The 10,608-nt window shown below is 35.8% G+C and overlaps 1 protein-coding gene across 15 annotated transcripts in view; it reads left to right on the top strand.

Annotated features, from left to right (window-relative positions):
• PARPBP (PARP1 binding protein) overlaps positions 1-10,608 on the top strand; it is a 46,076-nt gene that overhangs the window by 703 nt on the left and 34,765 nt on the right. For 10 of the 15 annotated variants that reach the window (XM_065037356.1, XM_065037353.1, XM_065037339.1 and 7 more), the window contains exons 2-5: positions 528-680; positions 6,104-6,334; positions 7,348-7,455; positions 8,834-9,004. In XM_065037356.1, coding sequence (XP_064893428.1) covers positions 531-680; positions 6,104-6,334; positions 7,348-7,455; positions 8,834-9,004 — 660 coding nt within the window. In that variant the 5' untranslated portion in view covers positions 528-530. The remainder of the gene's footprint in view (positions 1-527; positions 681-6,103; positions 6,335-7,347; positions 7,456-8,833; positions 9,005-10,608) is intronic. The other 5 variants (XR_010467395.1, XR_010467396.1, XR_010467397.1 and 2 more) reach the window with 2 other exon arrangements.

Below are 10,608 nucleotides of genomic sequence, written 5' to 3'. Positions count from 1 at the left end.
AAAACACTAGAGCATGAAGAAGTCAAATTCAAAACTGATACTGAAACACATTCCCAAGAGAAATAGGGAAGATAGTGACTTATGTAATGAAAAACAAACAAACAAAAATAGACAAAAATACCCCAACCTAGATAGATATGAAGTTCCTTGTTGCCAGGTTTAAAACATTCTGATAGATGCTGGTCCAGATGTATAGGAAATATAGATAGTACAGAAGACACTCTTTGGGGTATTCAGACTGGCTGCTCTCAGAGACTGTGAGATTTGTGATAACACTTAATCTTTTATGTTGATATAATGTAAGGGCATTGCGAGGACACATCATATGTAAGCACTTTTAGCTCCTTTTCTTCACGGTGGGTCACAACAGCCTTTCAGTTTAGTGGGAAGAGTTTATTTTGGGAGCTTGATCTGCAAGAAGAAACAAGAGGATTTGTACAGTTTATTGAAAGCTAAAGATGTGTGTAGGATCTTGCTTAGTTATATTCTCTTCTGTTTCTCTTAATTATTTCTGTTTTCTATTCTAGACAATGATTGCTTTTCAGCAAAAAATTCTAAACTTGATCAAGTGTTTCAGAAGACAGTGGCCTTTATTTTCAAACTCTGACAGGACTACTGTATGTGGAGCAGACTGCATGTTAATGGCGTTACAACTGTCAATGGCTGAAGTCAATAAACAGGTTAGCATTCTTTCAATATGTGCTTTGTCTTTAGAATATCTCAAACTTGGTTCACTTACTGGACTTTTTGCTTAAGCATCTCCTTGAAATCGCAGTTTTGTCACTTTGTTGTAGTTTTAACTGAGGGTCAGATGCAGCAAGGCACTAAAATATATGTCTAAACATTAAACATAAAACCAGTTAATTCATCCCCACTGTAATAAACATTGCAGCAGAAATATTAGAATCCCAAGGTTCTACATTTGTACTTCACAGAATGTGACATATTCCAGCCAGCATCCCAGTGTCCCACATGGGAAAAACTAGAAAATGCTTGTGTATCAAAATGAACTCTCAGAGAACTGATAAAGGACAATAATGCAAAACTGCCTGTGGAGGTAATTGCTGTTTGTCATGTTTGTTGTGATTCTCAAGGGAGAACTACAAACATTTTTCCAAAGCCAACTCTGGAAAGTGAAATGTGTTATTCTTGTTAGATGCCAAAAATTACAGACATGATAAAGATTATATTTTTTATGGTTCATTACTACGTCTCTCCTAACAGCTCACTATAAGGAGGAGCTGTTTTCTTCTGCTAGAGATAACTAATTTATTCCACTTTCTCCTTTTCTCCTCCAGCAAAGATTCATTCCAAGTATCTTTTTTTTTTTTTTCAGAGATGATCTAACAAAAATTAAAGCAATTATTTTAAACTCATTTGATTTTGAAATAACCTGCTTTTACTTCAAATCTGAAGAAAGACCAAGTGCTCAAAACCTATTTTTTTTTTTTTATTATTATACTAGTTGGTCTAAGAAGATAAATTGCCAGTAGTTATGAACCTTGTCTTGCATATGTGGATTGAAACTATTTTAGCATTTTCATGTGCTGCCTCTGAAGTTCGGTTTCTTCACTTGCATGTCTATTTTGATGTTTATAGTATTAGAGTAAAATATTGCTTCTAGCTAGGATGCAGAGTATTACAGCTGTAGGCATGACCCTTGTTAGGTCTCCAATTTAAGTGCAGTAATTTTGTATTGTTAACGTAATACCTGTAGAATATACGTCTGTTATGATAAAGTAAATTACTGCAAGAAAAATAACTGTATTAACAGGCTATGACTGGCTGGGCAGGGAAAAAAAAAACCAACAACAACAACAAAGCAAAAGCCAAAAACCAACCAACCAAACAAACAAAAGCCCCTCAAAACACCCAACAACAATAACAAACTTACCTCAAACAGCAAAACCTATTCTCTTTCTTTTGGAGCCTGGACAATTTTAATGGATTACGTGTATACCTGTTATCTACAAAGATGATTAGGGGACTTCAACATCTTTCTTATAAGGAAAGGCTGAGAGATCTGGGACTGTTTGGCCTGGAGAAGAGAAGGCTGAAAGGGGATGTTACCCATGATTGTAAATATTTTAAGGGGTGGTGTGAGGAAGATGGGGCCAGACTCTCTTCAGTGGTGCCCAGCAGCAGGCTAAGAGGGAATGGGCACAAACTGAAACAGGGGAAATTCCATCTGAATATGAGGAGAAACTTCTTTACTTTGATGGTGCCAGAGCACTGGAACAGGCTGCCCAGAGAGGCTGTGGAGTCTCCTTCTCTGGATATACTCAAAACTTTCCTGGATGTGTTCCTGTGTAATGTCTTCTAGGTGAACCTGGTTTAGCAGGTGGGTTGGACTGGATAATCTCCAGAGGTTCTTTCCAACCACAACCACATTGTGATTCTGTGATTTGTATATGCAGTAGAAATGAAAAATAATAAAGCTTTTTGGAGAACTCCAGAAAAGTTTAAAGGTCTCATAACTGATTAGCATTAGATTTCACCAAGAATAAGAGCAGCAAACAGTGTGATAAACATTGATCAAATAGCGGGGACGAAAGGAATAACAACAAGAAAAAATCCATGCTTTGAATTCCTCTGAAAATACTTTGTGTTGTAACATAATTGTAGCTATATGGCATAAAGACAAGTGGCATATGTTCTGTGGTGAAAGTTAATACCTTTTACATAGATGAAGTAGCATAGACCTAAAATCTAGGAAAACTTCCAAGAAGAACCTTTCTTAAGGTTGGAAATATTATAATGGAAATATTATAATGGAAATATTATAATGGAAATATTATAATGGAAATATTATAATGGAAATATTATAATGGAAATATTATAATAGAAATAACAGTTTTCAAGTTCAGTTGAGGGTAGTTGCTTTAGAATGACTCTGTTTGCACTTGTGGATGAGGAGGGGTAGAAGATTAGTTATTAGTATAAGTAATCACTTATCATTTTCAGGACACGGCTGTTTTAGCTGGTCGTGGGGGGAAACTGAGACATTATGTAAAACAACTGTTTTTCCTAAGTCTGTGAATTTAAATTCTCAGGCTTGTCTTAAACGTTTCATAAATCTCTCTTCTAGCACTAGAATTGTGAGACTGGAGGAAAAAGCACTTCATTGTTGATTTTAGAAATATATTTTTCCCTTTAATATTTGTGCTTGTCTCTTTCTGATTCTGGATGAAATCAATTCTGGTGTGTGGTTTAGTTCTGCTCTGTGCTACCATGAGTTACCCAGGACCATGTCCAGATGGCTTTCAAATGTTTCCAAGAATGGACGTGCCACAACCTCCCTGAGAAACCTGGGCCAGTGCTGAGTCACCCTCACAGTAAAAAGTGTTGTCGGAGTCCCCGGCTTGAACAGTGCCAGTTCTCTCAGCCTTTCCTCATGAGATGTTCCTGTCCCTTATTCGTCTTTGTGGACGATTCACTGGACTTGGTTGGACTTTCTTCAGTGTGTCTCGTACAGAGGAGCCCAGAACTGGCCACAGTACTCAGATGTGGTCTCACCAGTGCTGAGTAGTCTTCTATACAAGGGACAGCCTCTTCTTTAGAACAAAGGTTGAAGTTTTGCAGAAAAAAGGTTGAAGTAGTCAATATTTAGTTGGATTTTTTTAATAAAGTAAATGATACATCCCTACTGTGTGTAACCAAATCATAAGTAGTTAAAATATTCTTTTTTTTCTTTGTGTGTGTGTGTTGCTTAACAGGTGGAGTTGTTTTGGCTGTTAAAACTCTTGCTACTTAAATCTTGAGGCATCTCCCCTAACTTATCAATAGGACTTTCTCTTCTTCTTCCCACTACCTTCTCTGTACTATAAAATCTTTCTCTTTTGAGGGGTGGAAGGAGAAAAAAGAATGTGGGATGTGTTGGCGTTTTTTTAATTTCCTTTTTTTAAACCATGAGTGTGCTAAATTTTTGGTTTTGTTACCGCTATAGTTGAAAGCGTCAACTTTAGAAAGTAGCAGTTTGTTGCTTGGATGAGTACAATTTTTCTTTGTCCATTTCAGAATCCTGTTTTTGCAACTAATAACTTTGCTACTGACCCACACGTACTGTAGCTCTCCAGTCCTTCTTAAATGGAGCATACTTCTGCTTTTTGGCCCTGGTACTTTTCCAGCTTGACACCCGCACCCCCCTGCAATTCCCTTTCCCCACCACCCATTTCTCTAAGCTTGGGGTATTGGCCTGTAAGTTCACTGACTTTGCTTCTGGCAGATAGCAATATAACAACTATCAGATGCTTATGTCTACATACTTGTGTTTACATGAACCAGTTTCTAAACCTGTGCACAGCACTATCAGCATTCATTGGAATGGGAAACTTATTCAAAATGCTGCTTTATTCTACTTTAATATGCTTTATGTATCACTCTTTGGGAACTTATCTCTTGTACGAGAGCATATGCAAGCAACAAAGACTCAGGAGGACCAGAGGTGACAAGATTGCAAATCACAAAACTTGAGGGCAATGCCAGACAACAATATGCAGTTTAGGACTATGCCTGAAAACAACAGAAGTGGAGACAACAACAGTGTGGTGGTTCAGCACAGCAGTCTTGAGCACATATTTTTAAATTGGTCAGTGACCATTTGTTTGGGGAAGGCAGGAGAAAAGATGCAATTGCTGTTCTGTCACTGTCAAAATAAAAGCTGCTTTGCTGTACAATTAACCCTAGAAAGCTTACAATACCTACAAATACTAAAAAAAACTGTCTCTTTAGACATAAAATGTGGCTACTGGATTTCAGACATTCTAAAATAGAGAGTCCCTGGACACAACATACAGTGCCACTGAGAAGTGAAGGCACTTTATAATACTGTATGGTTTCTATGCCTATGAACCAATAATTGCAATATCTGTGATGGAATGAAAGTATGTAAGTTTTTGAACTTCCTTAAGCTATTAGCCAGTTGGAATATGCTTACTGCAAAACACCACATTGTTTGTTTTAATTAATTTTAAAACCAGAGACTCTTGACAGATTGACTCTATAAGTAATAGAATACATTGCCACAGTGAGCACCTGATCATGAAGGTGAATATCTGGAGTGCAATTTTGTTTGGATTTACAATATTTTTGGAGTACTAATATGAACTTTGCTAATTTCTACAGATTCTTGGTCTGGTGAGGAAGGGGTTTGATTTAAGTACCATACTGAAGTTGTATTTTTTTTTTTTGGTAGTCCTGGGGGATTTTGTTTCAAAACAAAGTGAAAAAACAATATTATGTTTTTTCCTGCAACCTACTGCTTTTTGTTCTGTGTAAGTTGTGTTATACAGTGATTACATATTTAATTTTTTGAGGGGCTGAAATGAAAAACAAGTCCTTTCCAGAAAACATATATGCCATTTCAATATTCTGGTGATGTGTGGGATAGCATGCAAGTTCATAGTGCTGGGTTATTGTAACCCATGCACAAATTAGAAGGCAAAAAAATTGCTCTGACAGTAATATGCATGAGTACTCTTTCATTTTCACTCCCAGTTCTTTGTCTAGGCAATATCAAAATAATTGACTTTCAGGACTTTGGAATCATATCTTTATCAGGGCTATTGAGAAAGTTGTGCTAAGTATGCTAGAACCCTAAGGAGGGATCTTTTGGACTGAAACAACTTAAATTATTAGAGACAGGAAAAGGAGCTCCTTTTTTTGGACATGGCATGTGTCTTCCCTGGTTACTGCCTGAAGCAAGGTAACAGAGCTAAACTCACTGCCTTTGTGGTGTAAATGCCTGCCATGCTGAAAACTATTTTTGCAAGTAAATAACTTTATGTAAGAAGTAGTGCTGCAAAAGTCAACATGTATTTTCTTATGAGTCAAGTTCAATATACATACCTGGTATTTTGAAGACCAGGGTCAAACGCTGTAGGTAACAAAACTGAACTCAAAAGACAAACCACTGGAAGAACTTCAACCATAATCAAGACTTTGTTTATTATAAACTTAAATTTTTACATTATAGTAGTTGTGTTTGTTTGTTGTTGCTGTGTTGGTTTTTTTTTTTCCTAATACATGCAGCTTGTTTTAAAGTTATTTTTAAATCTATGCTCAATACAAAACATAATATTTTTGCTGTTTTCTCTTCTATTAGCACCATGGAGATTTCACAGTTTCGCTTAGTGATGTATTGGAAACTTGGAAATATTTATTACATGACAAACTGGGATTATCATATGAAAACATGAAAGAACCTGAAAATTACGGTGACCTAAAAAAGGCCTATGATGCCTTCTTAGCAAGAAGCAATATGTTAGATCTAATAGACATATGTCAGAAGTGCTCTGGTCTTGGACTTATATCGGAAGATGAAAGCATAGCCCCGGTAAGTATTTTATTTATTTGATCTCTGATATTGCTTTGACATATTTTTGGTTTCAGTTAAGGATTTATGGCACATCTAAATATACACAGGAGCTCTGAATTATTCACAAATTGCTTTGCTTTTCCATTGGGGAAGTAGATGAGTTTAAATTAGTAAATCTTTTAAAGAGATCTTAAATTAACTCAAAAATTATATCTTTCTGTTGTTTTGCTGGATGGGTGGGTCCCACGTCTCTTCAATGAGAATATCAATCTTTGCCAGAAGTGGAACTGAAAAATGAACTGTAGAGATTTGATAAGGCAGAACAAAGCTTAGTGTTTAACATGTGTCGTGGAGTTTGGATTGTATGTTGATATGCGGTCAAAATATTTTTAATGATTATCATACTACATGCTTAAAAGCAAAACCATCCCTATCCTACATGTTAGATTTTTCCAGAAACCAGAAGCGGTTCTAGTTCAACCACTCAGTTAACATTCATTGAACTGAGGTACATTGTGAACATGCCATGAATTACTAGTTACAGCATGATTAAAACTGTTTACCTTACAGCCCTAGTAAAAATGAGTTACCCAAAGAGGATGTGCAATCTCTTATTTGGAGATATTAAAAACTTGGCTGAGCATATCACTGAGCAACGTGGTCAAACTGGTCCTGCTTCAAGCATGGGTTTGTACTAGATGATCTCTATAGCTCCCTTTTAACCTAAATGAGCTTTTCCTAAACATAGTATAATATATGAAATGTTCTCCAAAACATAAGCAGCTGCTTTTAGTGCAAGTGTATTATGTAACTGTTTTTAATATATTTGCTAAGTTAACTCGAATCTTACACCCCACTTCTCTACTAAACAGTCATAGTTTTAAAGACTAAAATGAAAAGTAGGTTGTAAGGGCTACTCTAAGTTCAAAACCTTAGCAAACTGGTAGAGACATAGTTTCACCAGGTTTTAATAGTACTTTTGCTTTTTTAGCCCTTTTCATATTTGAGTTTATCTAATCTTTTTATTAAAGGTTCAGCTGTTAGAATTTATTTCTGGCATGATGAATATACAAGAAAATAATGGTTCTGTTCTTTCTACTCCTACATCAGTCAACCGACAGGGCCAGGAGAATGTGAAGGTAAAAATTATTTCTGTCTCTTTTGTAATGTTCTGGATATATTGAAAACTTAACATGAAAGATAGCATAGTTTCCTTTTCCAATTATTGGTATTCAAATATTACTGGTTTAAAAAAACAGAAGATGTGTATTCCAACTCTGTATCGCTTGAGTATATTGTAGGTGTGTGTAAGGGGCTAAGTGCAGAAACTCATATTCTGGCAGGCACTTGATGTAAACTTAATTTGCATTGAAACACCAGGGAATAAATTTTTCTACAAGTACACCATCACTCAAACATTGTCTTGACTAAGAGTTAAACGTTTTGCCCAACGCTGCAAAGTGAAGTGATAGGTGAAGTAAACTTCTTCAATTTCATTTTGTTAGCTTTTACTCCCTTACATACAGAAAAGATCTGAATAGCTACTTTAGTGGTAGCTGTAGCAAAGTAAACAAAGTTTGTTTCAGTAGAGGACTTGAGGACTTTCTTTCATTTTACTCTTTTGGTCCCCAAAACAAGAATCTCAGAATACTATATAACAATGCTTGAAATGCTGGAGCTTTAGTCATCTCCAGACTTGCTTTTCTCATGATAAGTGGCAATTTCAATTTAAGATTGGGGTACAAATCCAAGTATTTCTGAAGAAGAAAAATATATTCTGAACTAAGGTTCTATCCTAGACAGCACTTCTATCACTAACATAATGGCTGTCTTGCCACTATGACCTGTGTAGCAAAAATATGCTTTGCTCTTTTTTCCTTCTCTTGAATCTATCTTTTCAGACTGTCTTACATACATGCTTGTTTGTGTGTGTTTTTGTTTTATACTGCCAACTTTTCTGTTCTATACATCCCATCGAATAAGATGAAATTCCATAGCAAATATAGGTTTTCTTATTACCTTTCCTTTCATTAATGGCCTTTGTTTTATTTTTTTTTTTTTTTTTTTTTTTCTTTTAATGACAAAGCTGTAAATTATTCAGTTCAGGGATTGTTCTTACAGGGTCCAGAACAGTGCTGCAATATAAGCAATTGTAATGTATCGTGAGGGTTGAGCTGGGTCACAATTTATGCCTAAAGTCAGTCAGTGGTATTTCTATGATTGAAATCCCCTGGGAGCCAAGGCATTATTGAATCTGGCATGGAGATAGCGAGTTGTTTAAAATCTTAGCCTATTTGAAGTTAATGACAAATTCTTATGTGATTTAATGATGCTAGTGTTTTGCCTTTGCTAGAAAAATAATATCTGTGAAGAGGTTTCTAAGTACAAATCAGTAGCCAATTTTAATAGCTAGAGATACAAAAATCATATCAGTACAGGTTTAGTTAGCATTGTCAAAAACAAAGGAGCATAATTTAGTAGCAGGATGACCAATTTGTGTAATGTTTTCTTATACAGGTGGCAATCCTGGCAAGGAAGTGTGTATGTTCGTATTTAAGCCTGTTGGTGAATTCTAAGGATGATCTGGCATTGGCTCATATTCTAAATGTTCCTGACAGAGGACTTGGTAGAGAAGCCTTCACTACCCTAAAACATGCCTCACAGAAAATAAAAATGTCCATTTTCCTGGTATGTGTGTCAATTGAGACTCAATGTAGATCAGAAACAATGAAATAGGTCTATAAACATAGTGTTGCTTTAATCTCATATGCAAGACTGACATTTGCAAGCCACATCAAATACTACCATAAACGTGATTTCTAAGTTAAATTCACAACAGAGGTTCTATGTGAAGAAATGGGTGCTTCTTTCGTCATGAGATCTAAAGACACATGGAAAAATAGTTGTGTGTGTGTGTGCATTTAGAGCTCTAAAAGGTAAAATGGTTAAAACTGGCATTGAGACTGTTCATCCCAAACAGTGGCTGAAATTCCAAAAAAGTTTACTGTCTTAAACGTGGTATAAGATACACTTTTTATTATTGCTTTTAAAATTTTGTCATCTTGATAAATATTGTGAAATGAGTCAATGAGTATTCATATCAAAGAAAAGACAAAGAAAAAATGGCATTAGACTTTATATTGCTACTTACCAAACACCTCTAAAAGCAATGAGGTTGGGTTAAATAAATTTCACAAAGCAGTATTAACATTAACAAAACCAAACCTGTAGCAATCCATTACAGTGTTCCAAAGTGGTGTAAGTAAGTATTTTGTTTAAATAGTAAACCAGAATTTTTCAGTGCATTTGTTAAACTTGAGACATCTGGAATCCAAATGGTGTACAAATTGTTTCTCTTAGAGCAACCTGGTGACAAAACCCTGCCTTTGACATGTGCACTAAAACAGAGGCCAAAATTCAAAATGAGGGTATTGAAGGGGTTTTGGTTTTATTTTTTCAGTTTTGACTTGGAATTTGGGGAAGTTAATGCTTTCCAGTGATTTGCAGCTTGATTGGTCTTGAAATACTCTTCAGGATGTAACTGATATGGGACATTCCTGCTCATTTTATTCTCAAAGGCACAGAGCTGGAAAAAACCTGAAGACAGTATAGTCTTTCCTCAATACCCTTATATAGGAATATAAAAAGCTATGTCATCAATATGCAGTGCTCCCATAGGCTTAGCTGCTGAAGAATCTAGTTTGGTATGTGAGGTGCATTTGTACTTACATTAGTCAGCACAGAGTCATCTCAAAAATAGTTGAGTAGGATTTCTTTCTCCAAAGAACCGCTGTAGTCCCTTATATTCAAAATAATCAAATTTTACATGTGTGGTGGCCGCAGTGCAGACAACAGCAGACCAAGGGCAAACAGTATAGGTATGTAACAGTCACTGAAGCAGCTGCATTCTCAGATTTTTATGGTCGAATAAATATGGAAAACAATGCTCTGTTAGCATTGTATAAAAAAAATTGTATGTCTTGACTGGATTTATTACCTCTTCCTCACAGTTGCCAGAGGGGAAACTTCTCTGCCGTATAAAGAAGTCCTCTTTTCTGGCATTTGTATCTTGTAGAAGTCCTGCAAAGCCAGAATATTTTTCCATTGGGAAGGCAAGGTCATATCAACTGTACTTGATCCACAGGAAATCTTTAGCACAAAGGCAGGAATACTTTCTTTGCTGAAGGCCAGGTTTACTTTCTTTGCTAGAGTAATTCCAGTTTTATTCTTTCGAACCCTAAGAGCTTTTATGATTTAGCTGTATAGCCTGAAATTAAAATGTATTGTAGAAT

The sequence above is a fragment of the Columba livia genome, chromosome 1, assembly GCF_036013475.1.
Source record: "Columba livia isolate bColLiv1 breed racing homer chromosome 1, bColLiv1.pat.W.v2, whole genome shotgun sequence".
Taxonomy (NCBI): Eukaryota; Metazoa; Chordata; class Aves; order Columbiformes; family Columbidae; genus Columba; species Columba livia.
Note: the sequence above shows the minus strand (reverse complement) of the source record. Positions and strands in the feature narration are given on the sequence as shown.